The sequence below is a fragment of the Oryctolagus cuniculus genome, chromosome 1 (genome assembly GCF_964237555.1).
Source record: "Oryctolagus cuniculus chromosome 1, mOryCun1.1, whole genome shotgun sequence".
Lineage (NCBI taxonomy): Eukaryota > Metazoa > Chordata > Mammalia > Lagomorpha > Leporidae > Oryctolagus > Oryctolagus cuniculus.
The window spans coordinates 152,438,458-152,459,268 of record NC_091432.1 but is presented as its reverse complement, the minus strand read 5'-3'; the positions used below and the strand labels follow the sequence as shown (position 1 = coordinate 152,459,268).

General features: G+C 42.7%; 1 protein-coding gene across 1 annotated transcript in view; it reads right to left on the bottom strand.

Moving 5' to 3' along the window:
- The window catches only part of LOC100340719 (guanine nucleotide-binding protein G(q) subunit alpha), a 314,873-nt gene that overhangs the window by 73,842 nt on the left and 220,220 nt on the right, over positions 1-20,811 (bottom strand). Inside the window, exon 3 of the mRNA XM_051858885.2 lies at positions 18,432-18,586. Coding sequence (XP_051714845.1) covers positions 18,432-18,586 — 155 coding nt within the window. The remainder of the gene's footprint in view (positions 1-18,431; positions 18,587-20,811) is intronic.

Sequence of the window (20,811 nt, the reverse complement as noted above, 5' to 3'; positions counted from 1 at the left end):
TGTATTTCATCCACTGTTACATATATATATATACACACACACACACATAAATGTATACTATATGCATATACTTGTACATATGTGTATATACACAAATATGTATATATACATATTTTCAATGTATGTGTGTATACATGTATGCATAATTGGGGAGGTACATAGTGCTATAACATTTTAAAACAGGGAGATTTAATCACCTCCACAATCATGATATTGAATGGTTCTATAACCATAAACATTCAGTCTCATGCTGCCTCTGACAACCCTAACACTGGACAATCACACATGTGTTTTTCATCAGTATAATTTTGTCATTTCTAAACTTTTATTCCATTCACTTGTGATTCTCTTAAAGTACAAAAAAGATTGGTAGTGTTGAGAATGATACAATTTTGCAGAAGTGATGACAACCGGATGAAAATGACTGCTCTAAGCAGCATCTTCATGATTTCAATGAGTAACCATGCTGCTTTGCCCTAGAAGAGAATGGAGCAGAGACATGGTTTGAAAACACAACTACAAAGTTAAATACTTTAACTTATGAATAAAATATAAAGAAAAGATGGAATCATTAACAGAACTGGAGGGGTGGTTAAACTTTTGATTCCTTCATGCTCACAAACAAGAAGCAGTAAATTCTGAGACACATAATAGGGAATGTTTGGTGCACAGCATGTTATAACAGCAGAAAACACAAATTCTTAATTGGTATGATCTACCTAGGGTACACACTTTATCTTATCCATCTCTACTGATACTTCAGTTTCTAAAAGAGTACCAGGCAAGTAATATTTAACATTTATTGTATAGATGGATGCTGATGTGAACGTTTAGTTTCAGCATTATTTTAAATGCCATTCTTATTGGTGTTTTTATATGAAATTGAGTGTTGAAAAGCAATATTATATCAAACCTGTAAAATTTATGGGATCATATTACAGTACTAAGTCTGACTTTATCAAAGAAAAAAGTTATTGCCTCTTTTGAGGAGTTTTAATTCTTTGAGACAAAAAAGTACCAACATAGAAACTCCCATTGCAAAGCAAGGAATTCATATTCTAGAGGCCTTACTGTAGACACATCAACGATTCTCTAGCTAGCAATTAGCTGTCTCCTGACCAATAGGAACCAACCTTGTGCCTTTAGAAAATGATGAGATGGAGGCTGTGAGCATTTGGATGAGACAGGCAGGAAAGAAATGCAAAAATGGACTGGACCCAAAAGGTTAGTCAATATCCCGGCAAGGTCTTGGGAGTTGTCTGATAGGGTTAACAAGCAATTGTTGAGTCTCATCATATCACATCTACAAAATCAACTAGCTAGCCTATGGATGGAGTTTCCTGATAAATCAGCTCCTTAATTTGAAAAACTTGAAATAAACATACATTAGGAAATCTACAAAATCACCTTTTATTTATCTACTATATCTAAGCATTTATTTCAGAAGAATCAAAGAACTTTATATTTGCCCCAGTGAGCTTGCTTAGAAACATGGTGCTCAATGAACCATTTCTGTTCACGTCATGACACACACAGAGGTCAACACAGAAGGTTGCTAATGCTTAGATGCAAAGGACGGGGAGATTCTGGCTGTTTCCTGAAGAGGAACCAAACAAATTACTTGTTGCCAGTCTATTTTCAAACACAGATGTGTGTTTGCCCAGGAGACTCTAAACAGCCAGCACATGAACTGGGAAATCACCTGTCACATTGTGTAGAGGTAACTTGGATAGCTTCTCTCCAATTTAGAACGATGGACTTAGCCCCTTGAAAGCCACACTCGGGTAAGAGGGAATCAGGGTATACAACTATAAAACTGCTTAGAGGCGTGCCCTGATAAAAGGATCAGCGATCCACTCTGTGAATGCAGAGGACTACTGAGATGTTAGCAGAATATTTCTTTTTTTTTTTTTTTTTTTTTTTTTTGACAGGCAGAGTGGACAGTGAGAGAGAGAGACAGAGAGAAAGGTCTTCCTTTTTGCTGTTGGTTTACCCCTCAATGGCCGCTGCGGCCGGTATACCGCGCTGATCCAAAGCCAGGAGCCAGGTGCTTCCTCCTGGTCTCCCATGCGGATGCAGGGGACAAGCACTTGGGCCATCCTTCACTGCACTCCAGCTGGACTGGAAGAGGAGCAACCGCGACAGAATCCGGCACCCCGACTGGGACCAGAACCCGGGGTGCTTGTGCTGCAGGCAGAGGATTAGCCTGTTGAGCCGCAGCGCCGGCCAAGCAGAATATTTCTAACTCTCATACTTAAACACACTTTCTTCCCCTTGTCTTGCTTTCACTCCTTGTCAACAACGGTAGAGTTCAGAAAATAACAGCAGAACACCAACAAACTTTGACTGCTAACACCCTGCCTGGCTCCGCTCTATGTGTTCATGGTGCAGGTACCAACACATCGCATGGCAAAGAAATGGCCACTAGGGATGTTCCATATATTTCTTTCTTTCAAAAAAAATCATCTTTTTTTTTTTAAGAGATTTATTGCATTTATTTGAAAGGCAGGCAGAGACAGAGAGAGAGAGAGAAATCCTCCATCTACTAGTTCACTTGCCAAATGGCCACAGTGGCCAGTGCTAGCCCAGACTGAAGCCAGGATCCAGGAGATTCTTCTGGGTCTCCCACATTAGTGCAGGGGCCCAAATACTTGAGCCATCTTTCACTGCTTTCCCAGGCCCATTAGCAGGGAGCTGGATAAGAAGTGGAGCAGCTGGCACTTGAACCAGTGCCCACATGAAATGCTGGTACTGTGGACGGCAGCTTTATCCACTATGCTGGAGTGCCGGCCCCAGTGTTCCACACATTTCTAACTAACTTAAAAGTAACTGGCATTTGCAATTTGACGTGCTTTTCGCTTTTGTCTCAGTTGGATGGCAGAGAAAGGCTCACTTTACTCGGTGTAAAAAAAAACTTCAATTTAGTTTAACAAAAGAAATGGGCTGAAAGGAACTCTATCCAGCTCTGCCAGTTCCAACACACCTCGAGAACTAAAAGAAACGTGAAACACCCCAAAAGAAGGGACACACTGAATGCCACTGCCCAAAGATACAGAGCATGAAAAATATTTTCTTTGAGAGGAAGACTGGGTGGTTGTAGACAATCTGTGAAGCACTTTTCGCTGCTAAGGAGGGGCTGGTGTGGACAGCTCCTGCCTGCAGAGTCCCTGGCCCCACGTGTTCCCCTCACGCCGGGGCCCACAGGACTTAGCCAAGAGAGTCCCATCACAGCACTTGCTGTACTTCAGACCTGCTGAGGGCAGACAGCCATTCCACTGCCTTAGAGGCAGAGGTCTCCATGGTAAGACTTGGGCATTGTCATTTCTTGATGCTTCCGTGGAAAGTACATTTCATATTCTGAGGACAACTTGGGTGGACGATGAGGGATGGGCTCAGGTTGGATTATTCCATTCATTTAACCTTTTGAGAAGAAACACCAAGGCCTGAACAAATTTATACCACAGAGTAAATTCAAGGAGTTAATTATAGCCATAATTTGTTTTGTAGGAATGATTCGGAGTGGCTGCTGAGGTCATTCTCAGGGTGTTGCTATGGTGACGAGCACAGGTACATTTCCAAGGCAATGTATGTGTAATGAGTGGCTGGCAGCAGCTCGCTCCTGACGTCAGGGAGAGAAAGCTCCCATGGTATACATGGGACTTAAAGTGTCCAGGAAACAAGCCATCTCTGAGAGTGTGTTAAAAACTGGGATGCTTAGCCACCGAAGCTCCCCTTACTCCAGTCTCTTCATGGAGATTTAATGACTTTCCATTGCACTGAGACATTTAATAATTGATAATTTGACAACTGACTAAAAATTTTTTTTCTATATGTTTGCCAGGTGGCTATGGCTCTTGCACTTAGTGGTCAGGGCTCCAACTACCCTAGTCCACAGCCTGTCACCAGCACCTAGGTTCAGGCCTGGGACACAGCAGGTGCTCAGCATACGATCCAAATTTCAACCACTCAATGGTAAATGCCACAGTGGTTAGAAAGGTAGGTTATACCTTTTAGGAAAAACACAGGAAGGCTGTTACCTGTCCATCTTTACATATTTACCTCTTGGGGCTACTACTGATCTGCACTAAGTTATAACTAAATTCTGAATTGAAATGTCTCTGACAAATTTAAAGCCAACACAGAACGGAAAGGTATCATTGGTTTAACTTCATTTAGAAGATGTGCTTCCTGCTCTTCTCTAGGCTCTGGCCACAGAATGATAAATTCCACATGTCAATGTTATACCTGTTGGCTTCAAACTTGCAGGCCTTGGAGTTCTCTTTTATCCAGTGCCAACCAAGCAGGTGGTGTCTTACCAACAGAAACTGCTGATAGTATCTCTTTAAAGGAAGAAATAAGCTTTTGACGGTTTTCAGTGAAAAGTGAGGCAATAATAAGACTCATGCAGTAATGTTTCAACAACTCATTGCCCACGAGGAACAAAATGCAGTTACTTGGAACTCAACAACACATGTTGACCACGACATTATGCTAGATGCTAAGGAGATGAACTCATGGAAGCCGATTCCTGCCTGCAAGGAGTTTACCAGCTTGTGGGAAGAAAAGGGTTATATAAAGAAGAGAAGTGGTGGGACCTATCAGGGATGGAACGAATGTGTGCATATTCTGGATGCAGTTGTTGCTTGGAAACGAAACGGTCTCTAATCCTCAGTGATAATCCACAAAACAGCCTTCTGCAGCATCACTGAACCGCTTTGGAAATCATGCCCATTAGTTTATATCTTGTAATGGCTAAACTCCTTACACATTTAACTTCAGGATCATCTCTAGCTTCAGAAATAAGAAAATCAGGGCTGTGGTGTAGTGGGTAAAGCGTCCGCCTGCAGTGCCGGCATCCCATATGAGCAACGTTTCAAGAGCCGACTGCTGCTATGGCCTGGGAAAGCAGTAGAAGATGGCTTAAGTACTTGGACTCTTCACTCGCATGGGGAACCCAGAAGAAGCTTCTGGCTCCTGGCTTCAGATCAAGCCCAGTTCCAGCATTTGTGGCCATTTGGGGAGTGAATCAGTGCATGGAAGACCTCTCTCTCTCTGCCTCTGCCCTCTGTAACTCTGCCTTTCAAATAAATAAATAAATATTTTAAAAAATAAGAAAATCAGAAGTATGGTATAGTCTTCTACTTTAAATGATTAAAAATATATGAGAGAAGCTTCAACTTCATTAAAATAAGACGCCCAAATCAAATATGGTATTTCTCTCTTAGGTAAGTTGTTTTTTTATTTTATTTTATTTTTTTATTTATTTGACAGGTAGAGTTATAGACAGTGAGGGAGAGACAGAGAGAAAGGTCTTCCCTCCGTTGGTTCACTCCCCAAATGGCCGCTACAGCCGGTGCTGCGCCGATCCGAAGCCAGGAGCCAGGTGCTTCTTCCCGGTCTCCCACGCGGGTGCAGAGCCCAAGCACATGAGTCATCCTCCACTGCCTTCCTGGGCCACAGCAAAGAGCTGGACTGGAAGAGGAGCAACCGGGACTAGAACCCGGAGCCCATATGGGATGCAGCCACAGGCGGAGGATTAGCCAAGTGAGCCACGGCACCAGCCCCAACTGTTTCTTAATTAACTAATGTTTTCAATTATCTGAGAGGCAGAGAGACATAGACACAGACACACAGAGATAGAGAGAGAACAAACGAGCAAGCGTTCTTCTCTACTACTTTACCACAATGTCCACAATGGCCAAAGTTCGACCAGGATGAAGTCAGGAGCCACAAACTCAATCTGGGTCTCCCACGTAAGTGGCCGGGACTCAACCATCTGAGTCATCATCTGCTGCCTCACGGCGTCTGCATTTGCAGGAAGCTGGTGTCAGAAGTCAGAGCCAAGACTCCAACCCAGGTACTCTGACATGGGACACGGGCATCTTAATTCATGTCTCAACTGCTAGACCAAATGCCTGCTTCTGCACCACAGTTCTGACAACAGTTTGTCAGCAACAGTTTTGAGGTAACCATCGAATTTTGTTCACGCTCCAATTTGACATGCAGTGAGAACTCAAATGTCTTTTTAAAATAAAAAGAAAAATACAATCCATCATATATGACCAGAAGGGTGATTGAAATCTAAACCAAAGGGCTGGCACTGCGGCACAACGGGTTAAAGCCCTGGCCTGAACTGTCGACATCCCATATGGGTGCCGGTTCTAGTCTCGGCTGCTCCTCTTCTGATCCAGCTCTCTGCTGTGGCCTGGGAAAGCAGTAGAAGATGGCCCAAGTCCTTGGGCCCCTGCACCCACGTAGGAGAACCGGAAGAAGCTCCTGGCTCCTGGCTCCGGATCAGCGCAGCTCTGGCCGTTGTGGCCATCTGGAGAGTGAACCAGTGGATGGAAGACCTCTTTCTCTATCTCCACCTCTCTCTGTAACTCTTTCAAATAAATAAAATAAATCTTTAAAAAAAAAAAAAGAAATCTAAACTAAGAATAGCATAGACATTAAAAATTCGAGAGCACTGTTTTTGTGAAATAAATTAATAATTAATAAATGAAATAAATTAAGAGATATGATTTCACAAGTAAAACATATTATATTACAGGTGGGGTTAAAATATTTTAAAACAGTTTATTTTTATTTTTAAAAAAGAGGTATACAGCCCTCAGAAATTACACCAAAAATTAGAGTGTCTGTGGGAAAAGTAGAAAAAGATATCTCTGGGACCAGTGCTGTGGTGTGGTGGGTAATTCTGCCGCCTGCAGTGCTGGCATCCCATATGAGTGCTGGTTCTAGTTCCTGCTGCTTACTTCCTATCCAGCTCTCTACTATGGCCTGGAAAGCAGTAGAAGATGGCCCAAGTCCTTGGGCCCCTGAACCCATGTGAGAGACACGGAGGGAGCTCCTGGCTCCTGATCAGTCCGTCTCTGGCCTTTGTGGCCATTTAGGGAGTGAATCAGTGGATGGAAGATTTCTCTCTCTCTCTCTGCCTCACAAATAAATAAATAAATCTTTTAAAAAGTGAAAAAAAAATAAAGAAAAAGACATCTCTGACATTTGGTGCAATCTACTAAATGCAACAAGATAAATGAAAACAGCATCTTGGGGTCTTCAACCTGCTTGCTGTGGGTTATGTATTGAGGGCTGGGAGCTCAATACATGCAGGTTTTCCCATGGACAGGCTGCACTGAATATCTGCAGTTCAAGTCCAATATTAAGATGAAACTATGGCACAGATAAGATTTTGGGTAGGTTTTCACATTTTTAGTTATTGAAAAGAAGGTTAGAAAAACTAGGTCAACTTCATTAAAAAAAAATTCAGAAGACCTCATTGTGAGAGGATCAGACTCCAGGGAATTAAAAGCTAGATTGTGCCATGAGACTGTATTTGACACTGTCAAAAGCAGAGGAAGCTAAGGAGAAAAACAGAACCACACAGTTATTATATGGTTGCTGCATGTCCACAACCATCCAAAGTAAGAAAAAAAAATGTCAAAGTGAATGCTTTTAAAAAACGGAGAAGTAACAGTTCTGCAAAACTGATACCCCAAGGGAGAGTCAAGTGGAGGTTTTAATGCCATGACCCACCCACGTCCCTCAGTCATCTGGCAGATCCTGCTGCAGATACAAGCCCTGTGGTAATCTGGTTAGGTTGGTTAGCTGCACGGATTACTCATTACACAAACACTTCCATCTCCTGAACATGTGCATTTGGCTCAGGGCAAAATGACTTCCCATTTTCCTCTTTAGTACCTGGCACGGTATGATTGGAGTGCAAAGAGCTACAGCATTTATGACAGGTATCCGTTCATCGGACGTTATTTGCTCTTACTAAGAAATTCGAGGTTAAAACAAAGATTACCTGGTGATAGCAGGAGGGTTACAGGCTACAGACTATTCTATAGGATCAAAGAGAAGTCTAAGGGGTAAAACCAATCAAGAAAATCAGATTTTAAAAAGTAAACCCAGATCTCTGCATTTGGTAGAGTATCATACAAATATTATATGGGGAAGACTTGTTCCAAAGGGTACCATGAAGAGACTGCCAGTGCCAGCTGGGGAGAGGCCAGGCTACTGCATGTCCACCAGGCAGACCCAGAGCCAGGGGCCAGGGCCTGCGCTGCACACACAGCAAAAGATTCTCCAGTGAGTTGCTCAAAGAAATAAATTGACCTTGTAATTAAAAACAAACAAAATTACAATGGGAGAGAGCGAGAGAAAGGAGATCTTTTACAATCTGCTTTCTGGACTTTGTTATTCATCTTTTATATAATAACTTTTAAAGCTATTGACTAATACTGACACATTTCTAAAACAAATCAAGAAGTTTCAGAAGACTGGTTTTAACTTTAGTCTGCCTATCTTGAAATGCAATGGCAGTACTAAATTTAGTTACTTTACATGTTTATTGAGAATCCATTATATGTGAAACTCTAACACAGTATGTGTGTTGGAGAGAGCGGAGGCTGGAACGTTAAAATATATTCTTTGCCCTTAGGACATCAGACTACCTGGGAAACAAAGATAGCAGAAATGAATCAATTAAGAAATAATTAAGTGACAAATTGTGAGCTGCTAAGTATGAATGCTGTAAGAAGGGAAAGATGATTATGAACCTGGTCACTGGAGAATACTGCAAAGAAGCTGGGGCCGGGTGGGGGGTGGGTGATGAGTTATACTGGGTATCCAGAATGGATCTGAACAGTCAGAAAACAGAGATGAGAAGAAAGTAGGAAAGGCATACAATTTCCTTCTTCTTTTATTGCTCATTCATTTTATAGCTGTTATTGCAACCCTGCAACAAGCGAGATCAAATGAGGCACTATGCATACCCCTCAGAGTGAACCACAAACAAATAAAAAAAAGGACACACATACTCTGACGATGAAGATACAGGTGCTCAAACAACTACACTACGATGTAGAAACAAGGTAGGTCACAAAGTGGGGCTCCAGGAAGTATAGCTGGGAGCCCTCCCAGAACTGGTCTGTGATGCGAGTGGGTCCACCATAGTCAGGTCACATTAAACTTGGGCACTGTTTCAAGAGGAAAAGAACCTTCATTTTCAAGAGGGTGATCAGATCTGGGAAGCTGGTCATGCTAACCTGAACGAGGTAGAGATCAAAATTCAGCTCATTAAACAGTACAGATAACAGTGGTAACAAACAAGAACATTAGTTGGCCAATCAGTGTCTTAAGGTTGCTTGGTGGCAGGGAATCAGAAAGCAAGCTGAGGATAGCAAGGTTCCTTGGCTCACTTGTGACTGGAGGTGGGGTTGTCATCTAGTTAGGTGCATGTCTCTTAGGCTCTTATAAAAGGCTGTCAGTCTTTCTTTTGCTTCAGCTGTCATGGTTAAATTCCATTACACTCTCCATGAACAGAAAGATTTACTTTCACACACACACACACACACACACACACACACAAATTAACTGCCTGCCCACTTGTAGTTTTCCCATGATACTCATTTTCTATGAACTTTTAGAAGACTCCTCATATGATAAACATATTCTTGCTCTCAAGGGCCAAATCAACTCAACAGACATTTCTGGTTATTTCCGACACCATTAGTATTAAACATTCCTGCATGATATTTAGAGGTAATATAATTTATTATATTATATATAATATATATTATATATTTAGAGGGAATATAATCTAGAGCCCTCTGCTGCTCACTTCCTAGCAGAAAGCTCATTATGAAAAGCAGCAGTTCGGGAGGATTGCTGAAGGAATGCAGACCATCATCCATCCTCTCAGTACTCTAAAACTCTTCTCTGGGTTAATTCAGAACAGTAGAGTCTTAAGCCAGGTTCCATCAAATGGTGAATGAGGACTTCTAGTTGCTTTTCACTATGCATTCTTCTTCTAGAGAAGGGGTTTGAAAGAGTGTGTGAAAAACAGATAGTAAATATTAAGCTTCATGGGTCATGTGGTCTCCATTGCAACTATCTGACTCTGCTACCAGGTGCAAAAGCAAGTCAACAATACATAAACCAATGCATGTGGCTGTGCTCCAGGAATGCTTTACTTACAAAAATCAAGCAGAGAGCTGAATTTGGCTGATGGGTTTGCTAAGCCCAGACTAATAGTGATAGCATCCCTTGTTTTAGCAGGCTACAGTATCATCCTGAATAAGGACTGTGGAAATGACTGTAAAAAAGATGTCAAACAACTGAATATGCAAAGGTTTCAATAAAATATGAGCAAACAGCAGGCTGACAAATTGAAGCCTGTCTCTCTTGGCTGGCTAGTCCTCTGCAGATGGGCCAGATCCAGCCCTTTTCCCTGGTTTGAACTGCAGGTTAGAGAGTAATTAAACACATCTAGGCCCATTTTTTTTACCCCGAAGAGCTTGGAGCATTCTGAAAAGCAGGAAATAAAGACCACCTTTTCGACTCCTCCAGGCTTACTGTGGAAGACAAAGGCAGGCTCTTTTCTTATTTGTTTTGTATGCTTGTTTTAGGAGATATGGTCTGCCAGATAACAAAACAAGAATACAAGTAAACATGTCACTCAAGTGAAAAAAAAAAAAAAAAAAGACACCCATGCGATTACTGTTGTTCTTTAAAAAGAGCAAACATTCAAAATCAACACTCTTCGAAGAGCAAGATGGAGTTTTTAGTATTTAACCACGGGGAGGATAATTTCTCTGTTCATTCTATTTCCAGGTAAATTTAGGGGTGCCCAGTTTTCACTTGGCTGCATTGGATAGTAATAATTTCTCAGATAAAGGCAGTGTACTGTAAGGGAATGAAAGGACTTCAGAAGTTGGAAGTTTAAAGATTACTCTTTACAGCCCAATCTGAGTGAGGCTTCTGAGGCAAAGCCCCAGAGGTGGTGAACAGCAGAGGGAACTCCTTCTTCAGCTGGATCTTGATCCAGCATTCTCACCATGCAATAGTCTTGTGTGCTTTCCAAAGCCTGCATTAGGCTTCAACGTTAAAAAAAAAAAATCACCAAAGCAAAGTCAGGATGGTTGCAAGAGCCAAACCAGCAAGCTAATGGGTTCCAGTGTTTGACTCATCACTCAGCAACATTTCAGCACAGCACCTCCTCAAGAAGGAGTTATCCTTAACCAGTATGATGTACCAACCTACCTCTGAAATCACTCCTGCTCCTTTTTCTTGTTTAAAATATTTATTTATTTATTTGAAAGCCAGAGTTACAAGGAGAGCAGAGAGAGAGAGACAGAAAGAGAGAGGGAGAATTTTCCATCTACTGGTTTGCCCTCTAAATGGCCACAACAGTCAGGGCTGGGACAAGCCAAAGCAAAGGAGCCTGGAATTTTATTCAGGCCTCCCACATACATTACAGGGGCCCAAGAACTTGGGCCATCTTCCACTGCTTTCCCAGGCAGTGAAAGCTGCATCGGGAAGTAGAGCAGCCTGGACATGGCCAGGTGCTCAAAGGGGATGCGGTGTCACAGGTGGTGGCTTAACCAGCTATGCCACAAAACCAGCCCCTGTGTCTGCATTTTCATGTCATGGTCATGATCTGACATTAGAGATTTAGCGTGAGGTTAGAGGTAAATAGTAACACTGACTTTTAGTGAAGTCCTCCGAGGGGACTTCAGGAAAGTGAGATTAGGATTCCGGCAGTCTTTCGTCAAAGCCTGCAGTGAGTTTCCTCACTCTGTGACAATGTGATTGAAATTTGTGTTCTCTGGCTAATGTCAAGGAGCTTGTGGTACTGTGGGCAGTGAACTCATCTGACCTGATGTCTCAGCATATGAAAGCAGGTGGTGAGCCCCCCCACCCCACCCCGGGGAAAACACAGCAAACTTACAGCCATCTGTTTATTGTGCTCTTTATGTAAAGATATTCAGAGCCCTTGGGCTTCTATCAATAACAAAAAAGTTAATAAAGGAATCTATAAAACTCTGCAGGATGTTAGGATGCATTTTATTCTCAAATTAAATAGAAGTGGAAGAATGTATCAAACTAAAGCCAACTGCAAACTTATCCCCAACTGTTTTTCCATTTTCTGGAACTTCCCATCTCCTTATTTCTACCGTTGCTGTCTGTTCTTTGTACCATCTGATTGCTTATTATGTTAGCTAAACAAAGCAGAAAGAGGGAAACTCAAACTATCTTATTATGTCCACAATTCTGGTTCCAGTAAAAAGCGATTGGGTGGAGTGTGTGTGGTACAGATAAAGACTGAAAGCTAAAGTAAAGGAATAATATTTCGGAGTTATCTGTGACTTAGAATAGCTTCCATGCTAATATGAATAACAGATACTCCCGTAAACATGGCTAAGTTTTCTTTAATAATAACCAAAACCCAACAAGTTGATTTTCCAATAAATTTGACATAATTTCCCTTATAAAATCTTATAAATATAAAACTACCTAGTGACAGCATTTTTTTTCTTTTTTTTTAAAATTTTTTGACAGGCAGAGTGGACAGTGAGAGAGAGAGACAGAGAGAAAGGTCTTCCTTTGTCATTGGTTCACCCTCCAATGGCCGCTGCGGCCGGCACACTGCGGCCGACGCACCGCGCTGATCCGATGGCAGGAGCCAGGTACTTCTCCTGGTCTCCCATGGGGTACAGGGCCCAAGGACTTGGGTCATCCTCCACTGTACTCCCTGGCCACAGCAGAGAGCTGGACTGGAAGAGGGGCAACCGGGACAGAATCCGGCGCCCCGACTGGGACTAGAACCCGGTGTGCCGGCGCCGCAAGGTGGAGGATTAGCCTAGTGAGCCGTGGCGCCGGCAGCATTTTTTTAAATAAACAATTTATATCTTTCATGGTAAGTGACTTGTAAAATGCTGATCTTCATTAGTCTATCATCTGGGTATCTACCTAACAACTGTCGATTATCTATCATCTATCACTCAATCAATCATTCTATCTGTCACCCTCCGTGAGGCTGTATTTCACACTGGTTAAAATCTTAGGCTCTATAATAAGCAAATATGGATTCAACTCCTCCTATCACTTATTAATTGTGTGACCTTAGATAAGGTACTCAATGTTTCTCTGATCTAGTTTTCTCCTCCATTAGATGGAGATAAGAAATACTTGCCACTGTGGGTGTTCTTTGAGAATTAGAAGAAATAATGAATGCAAATGAGCAAAGAATGTAACATACAGTAAGTGTTCAGTAAACAGCAGTTATTTGTTTTTGATATCAGAGCTTGTCACATCCCAGACCTTTAAAAGAGGTAATAAAAAACACTTAAGTACCTTCAGCTCTGAGTCTTCAAAGTTCACCTATAACAGTCAAACATATAACAGCCTAATCACCGCCACTGAAACAGTAGAAATTACTCATTTACTATTGATGGAACAATCATTTGTGATGGTCAGACACTGAGGGTAGCGAGAGTGACACTTATGTACACGTGGTGGCAGATACAACAGAGACAGGTATGAAGTGTTGGCGAGAGATGACATAGTGACTGTCTTTGACGTTTGGTCCTGAAGGACGGATAGATAGGAATTCATCATAAATTATGAGAGGCATGCTTGGCCTCTTTCTCAGCGTTCTCGGCAAGTGGCTTGTGCAGAATCTCACAAGCAGCAGGGTTCTGGAGAGAAGAGGGCTATGCTGCATGCTGTAAGTAGAGTGCACGGCAGGCCCTGATTCTCACACTGCTTAGACATTGGATATCCAGACGTCCCCTAAATCCAAGCCAAAGAACCATCTGTAGAGACAGCACTTAGAGAAGCTAGGTCTAACTTCAAAGATTTCTGTAAGGTGGCAACACTTTAGGGTATAAGAAATTAGGTCTGGACTATCAATGAAGTATGTCTTATTTTAATTATACAAACAATGGCTTGAGAAAGTAGCGCCAGAAAGTACTGAAGATACTCCAGGGAAATGTACACAACTAAAGTCAGAAAGGGGCAGGGTAACAGCTACCTCAAACACACAGAAAGGAATTCAGTGTCGGGACTCAATAATGGGAGTGTGGGACCTGCGTCCTAGCCAGCACTCTGCGGCTCACAGAGCATCTGCTGCCACCACACCGGAGAAACGCATGGGACAGCAGACAGTGAAGTCAGGATGCCAAAGGTCTTACCCCTGGCTAAAGAAAAGGCGAAGTGCCTGCTACTGAAGCGAGGTATAAAAGGGGGACACTGATACTAAGGCTTCCTGGCACAGTGGGATTAAGGCAGGCTGGCCATATACAGCCCCTCCTGACAGGCAAGGAGTCTACTGATCTGCCTCCCTTGGAGTAAACAGAGCACTCTGGAGAAAATAAAGGAAGCAAACAAACCAGCTAATCAGCCTTCCTACATTTCATTTAGCCAAGCTGACCACAGGTTCCTGCTTGTCCTGCAGAGTATCAGTTTATGCTTACTATTTCAGTGCAATTGTATTTTAAAAAACTTTTATTGAGTTATTTGAGACCAACTGAGGTGCAAGGTAGAGGAACGGGAGAGAGAGAGATGGATAGAAAGAGACAGACAGAGAAACAGAGAGAGAGACCTCTTATCTGCTGGCTAACTCCCCAAATAACTGCAGCAACCAGGTTTGCACCAGGCCAAAGCCAGGAGCCAGGAGCCAGGAACTCCATCCTGTTCTCCTACATGGGCGGCAGGAACTGATTTATTTAAAGCCATCACGGCTGCCCCCAGGGTCTGCATTGGCAGGAAGCTGGAGTCAGGAATCAAGAGCGGGGCCTCAAACCCAGGTTCTTTGATGTAGGATGTAGGCATTTTAAGCACCAGGCTAAACATCTGTTCCCCTTCCTTCTCAAAGTGACCTGCTTTCAATGACAAATTGTATGGCCACCATGCCATGTAGTCCATGCAACAGATTGCTGACTTTAAACAGAAAACTGGAACATACACCTTTTCAATAGTAAATCTATTTCAGGGTAATCAAACAGCACCAGTTGAGGAAAGAACATACGGCACAGGATGCCAACGTAGACCAACTGACACGAGTAGAAAATCATTGCTTTATAAATCCTAATGGAATTACTGGATCTGGCAAGAATTATCAGTTGGAATTAAAAGCTTTAGGTAAAGAGCTGATGGGGACCTGGGGACTGCTCAGCGACAAAGCAAGCACAATAAGAGAAAAAAAAATGTAGCTCTACCACAGAGGGTGATGCTCTCTGGCACTGAGGTCTGTTTTAACCTCGCCAACTATGGTGAACCAGCAGGCAACATCCCTTCTAATGGCTGCTAGTCACAATGCTCAACTTGAATCTAAACAAGTATTTGAATGGAACTTACAGTTCTTAGTAAATCCATGAAACAGAGAAGCAATCAGGCAATCCAGGCTAGTCTTTTCAACAAGCCAGTAAAATGCAAAATGGGTCTCTACTGTATGCAAAGAATCTTAAAAGATAAAACTAAATGCGATGTTTAGTATTAAAATCAACCATCACTAAAAGACATTCTGGAAGAATTTAGGAAATTTAAATATGAACTGGGTATAGAATGAAAAAGGCTGATTACTCATTTGGGGTATAACATTATTTTTTTAAAAATTTATTATTTGAAAGGCAGAGTTACAGAGGGAGAGACAGAGAGAGGTCTTCCATCTGCTGGTTCACTCCCCAAGTGGCCCCAAAGGCTGAGGTGGGCCAGGCTGAAGCCAGCAGCCAGGAGCTTCTTCGGGGTCTTCCATGTGGGAACAGGGGCCCAAATACTTGGGACATCCTCTGCTGCTTTCCCAGGTGCGTTAGCAGGGAGCTGGATTGGAAGTTAAACAGCCGGGACTCGAACTGACCCCCATATGGGATGCTGGCATTGCAGGCAGCAGCTTAGCCCACTATGCCATAGCACCATCCCCAATATTACAGTATTTGCTATGTAAGAAAATGTCCCATTTGCCTAGATATATACTAAAATGTATAAGGGCATGTAGTTGTTTTATATACTTGGGTACAGAAACATGGTTAAGAAAAGAATTAGGTATAGAGGCTGGTGTCATGGTGCAGTGGATAAAGCTGCAGGCCACAACAAGGGCCTCCCATACCAGAATGCCAGTTCAAGTCCTAGCTGTTCTGTTTCCATTCTAGCTTCCTGCTAAGGTGCCTGGGAAGATGGTGGCCCAAGTACTTGGTTCCCCTCCGATCCATGTGGGAGACCAGTATGGAGTTCTAGGCTCCTGGTTTTGGCCTGGCCCAGTCCTGACTGTTTCAGTCATCTGAGATAACTGGTGGATGGAAGACATCTAACATACTCTCTCTCTGCTTTTGAAACAAATCAATGAATCTTAAAAAAAAAAAAAAAAAGATGTACATGTATATACATAGACCCAAATATATATAAAATTAAGAAAATGAATTTCTCCCTGTACGCATTAGGACAAGTAGAACTACTTAGAGAACAATCCCTTGAAGGAGTTTAGATGAGCCTGGGCCAGTGAGCTGCTCCCACATCGCAGTCTGTCTCTGTCATAAGGGATGGTGCCCAAAGAGTGAGACTGTTTTCTGTGATAGGCCTGGCTTGAGCCGACAAAATTCCATTCTAGCAGCTTTCTCAGGATCACAGAACTGACAGGGGCCCGGGGAAACTATTTAGTAGAGCTCTTTGCCCTAAGCCAAGGAGATATGGCAGCATATCACACTAACTCATGATTACGTGAGCTCTAGAAATCCACAGATCTGCCCAGGGAAGTGTCCTCAGAGATGTGATGGAGCCTTGTCCCAAGACTGCATCCACAGTAGCTGCTACAGGCACCCCTGGGTACAAAGATGACTCTTGCAGCGGGGAGGGGTCTATCCCAGGAGCAGGAGGCAGAGCAGCTTCTTGACGGGGAGCCCCCAACCTGTGAAGCACATTAGTTACTAGACACTGGAGCTCTGGCTCCCAGGTGCATGACCTCTCTGTAGGGAAACAGTTACAGGTGCCAGGTAAAACAAGAGGAGGAGCTGGAAGGGGAAGAAATAGGGTTTAAAACAAAGTGAAAAGGAACACGCAGAAAAGCAGAGGACCTGTTAGTAAGTATAATTTCATACAGGAGCTTTAGTTAGTACAGGTCAGCAAAGCGGGAAGTGGAGAGGAATCAAAGTGCGGGTGGAAGCCGCGAGCAGGCAGCTAGGAGGAGACATCGTGCGCAGAACAGGGAGGGCTGGGTGCAACACAACAGCCACGTGGGGAGACGAATGACATCCGAAACGGCAAAAGAAACAGAAGGACAGAGGGGGCAGGAAGTAGAAGACAGCTGGTCAAAGGTGGAGGGGGCAGAAGTTGGATCAGACAAGAGCTGAATACATCGTTCTCAACTCTGTACTCTGAGAAACATATAGTGGGAGCTTAGCAGGAGGAAAGAAGCAAGGGGAGGAGGGAGGCAGGGAGGGAGAACAGGTGGAAGTGGGTAACAGCAGGCAACAGTGGAGCAGAAGAGAGGGAATGGTTAAAAGCACACACTGCAGAGGCACACGAAGGGTCAGCGTTAGCTCACATGTGACAGACATGGTGTTCGCGAGACATCCTATGTCATGTTCCAGAATTACATAAATCAAATTCACCATAAGAACACAAGAAATACTCTGACCAGGCGACACTTCTGTGGCTGATCTGAATCATAACTTCTCTCATATAAATGCCTGGAAGTGGGGTGAAAGCATCGTTCTTGGATCTTCCCTGCAGTATTGAGTGATGCCAATCAGCCTGATGGGGCTTCTTACTTTCCCCAAGACCCCGTGCTCATCCACTGAGTCATTTTATCAGCAGCCTAAGGCTGCTGAATTTTTTCCACCCACTCCAAAATGAGAGGTGAATGGTGGATTAATATAATTAATGTAGACAGCAATCTGGCTAACCACTACCCAAAAAACACCCCATTTTTCAGGCGCCTGATTATCTAGATTGCTGACCACATTGATTACATTAAGCCAGTGACTGCCAAATCTTAACTTTCTGTTAGGCAAGATTTAATCTAGAGAATTAACAGATTTCTCTAGGATGCAAATCTTTCCCAGGACACATGAGTTTGAGTGACAGCTCACAAAATGATTCTGGAATGCATGCAAAATTAAACTCACACGCAATTTTCATGCAGAGGAAAATCTATCCATTACAATAATAGTGGCTCTCACAAAGCAGTCAAGGTTCTGTTCTAAAAACTGGATTCCAGAAAGTATGTGTTAGGAAGCTAGAAGTAAACCTATTTTTGTTTGCAGTTTCTAATTGTGTAGGTATTTTCCAGCACAGGAGTAAGACCAGAATTTGTCTCGGAAGTTACTGTTACAAGATTTCAAGTCACAATGGCATATACCTTTGAAAATCAGTGGTTTGCAATTTGGGGGATGAAAAAGGTTGCTGAAATCAAACTTCTAAAGTCTGCAATTTTGTTTTGCAACAGCAAACAGTTACAGAAATACTCTACCTGACTCATGATACCAGTTTCTCATAATGTAGTCCAGATTTACGAGTGTGGCATGCGTTTAGTATCTATACTTCCTAGGCTGGAATACTATTTACATAGCACAGAACACTCAAGCTATGATCGCTGAGCATCTTCACAAGAAAGCAAAGAGAAAGATCCCTTGGGCCTCCTGGATACTCACTATTTGGTGGAGTCAGATAACTGATACTCTCGTCGTCTATCGTAGCATTCCTGGATTCCAGGATCATTCCATAAACTCTTTATTGCATCTACGTATGGATTCTCAAAAGCAGACACCTTCTCCACATCAACTTCCCGAACTAACTGTGCATGAGCCTGTTTGGAAAAGAACACAGCAAATACAGCGGAGTTTAGCACCATTGCCATCATTTCCCAAATTGTGGCTTGCACATTACACTGTGCATTAGTTCAGGGAGCATCTTCCATCATAGCCTGCTGCTTCATATGTTTATTTTTTTTAGAGAGAGCCCACTCCAAGTCTTCCCAAGCTAAAGGAAAGCTTCAGGCTACTTAAGCTGACTTGTGGAAACTGGGAGAATTTGGAGTTGGACTCTCCTTGAGAACAGTGGGAATGGAATGCTGCATATATTACTGCTTTTAGGCAATTATCACAATTCTAAGACAATTCATATTACCAAATGGAAAAAGATTATGCCTAAGTTTATTACAATCAAACACATAATATACCCAGCCTATGAATGTTACATAGCAGAAACTCAGCAAGATTCCTCAACTAACCAGGAATGGTTTCTTTTAGGACAGGGTGTTAAGACCACTAAGAACAGTTAATTAATATTAACGATTTAATTTCAACAAAAGTAACAAGTTTGCATCTACCCCCATACATCCCAACTTCCAAAATATTTATATCTCCTTTAATTACATGATCAGATTGAGGATTCTGACTTTTTAACAATGAAAAAGAACTTTATTTTCATTATACTATATATAGCAAGAAAGAGATAAAAAGACTTAAGATTTTTTTTCTCCACAAGATTGAAATAAGCATGTTTTATGGTCAGCCTTGAAATGAAGACCCTAACAATCCCAATCAAATTAGTTTTCAGGGAATGTAATATACATGAGAATTACACATACACATAAATATGCAAATAAATATAAACATAATAACTAATTACCTTGGAAATTGGAGGCAGATGGCTGGTAATTATTTAAATAGTTATGAATTTGTACAGTAATATAAACATCTAAACTAGGTTAGTGAATGGCTAGCATGATCACATCATGGTCAAATTACTCATTTCATAGAGTATTAAACAGACAGAATTTTAATAAATTTAATCCACATTAGATCCTGTGGTTCTTTCCGAACTTCATGCTTCCTTCCCACAAGTAGGAAGGGCCACAAATCAATCAGCTAATTTTAAGTTATGGTTTGAAGAAGTTCAAAAACACACTGGGGCTGAAGATATCTGCTCCCTTGTGAGTTCTGCTCTGACCGTGGCAGATTTTATAACTGAGAAGCCCTGGCTCCATTCTGTACCCAATCTTGGAAAACGGATCTGTGAAACTGCTTTCTGTACTTGGTCCCTGTCCAGGCAATCTCCCTTGTTGTCCCCAGATCTAACAACAGCCTGGAATCCTGTTCCTGACTCCCATTTCCAGGTATACCTACCTCAGCTGTATTTTCCCTTGAGGTTCACCCTTCAAACACTATCATTGGCTCCCCCATTGAATCCTCAATGCTGGGCTCTGCATGGCTTGGTAGCACCTGTTGTTATCTCCTGGATCCCAAGGACTGTGCTGGACCTATCTGCTCTGCCTGCTGAATCCGACATTTTCAGCAAAGGGGCTTCTCTATTCTGTCCACCCTCCCCACTGAAGTTCAACATGAAGTTGCAATCCTTCCCTTTCTGCCCTTGCCCACTGAATATGAATGAGTTCTAACTCTGTGTTCTGAGACATTACAGCAATTGCCCTTGATACAATCCTAAGCTAGATTTCTCATGGCTATAACTCTGTTACAGAGCTGTCCTGAGGATTCTGTGAATCTTGGAGGGAGGGGGGACAGAAGCTGAGACATACACAAAGGGGATTCCTGCTGGATTTAAGCCTCAGGTCATGGTTTCGAATCTGACTCTGCTGCTCCTTGTGACCCAGGATAAGCTGCTTAGTCCTTCCAAAGGTTCTTCCTGCTGAGGACAGATGGTTGCCCTCCCTGGCAGCTTCATGCGGTGTTAAGCATCTCAGTTACAATACTACTTGTCAGTCATTCTCAAGAGGTAGTCTGCAAGCCAGCAGGAGGGTGACCCTGAGAATCGGTGAGAAACGCAGATCCATAGGTTGCCCCTCAGACCTGCTGAGATCCAGCAATGAGGTCCTGCAGATGACTGATGCTTGTAAACGTCTGATGGCCATGCAAACTGTGAAGTACTACACAGACACAAGTCATTATGATTATAACAAATTGCCAGGATGGCTACAGACTTGCTCCTGGAGACTAAACAGAAGAGAGACCCACAGAGGCAACAGCGACTCCTCAACAAGGGCTGTTAGTGACGGTCACAGAGATGGACCCA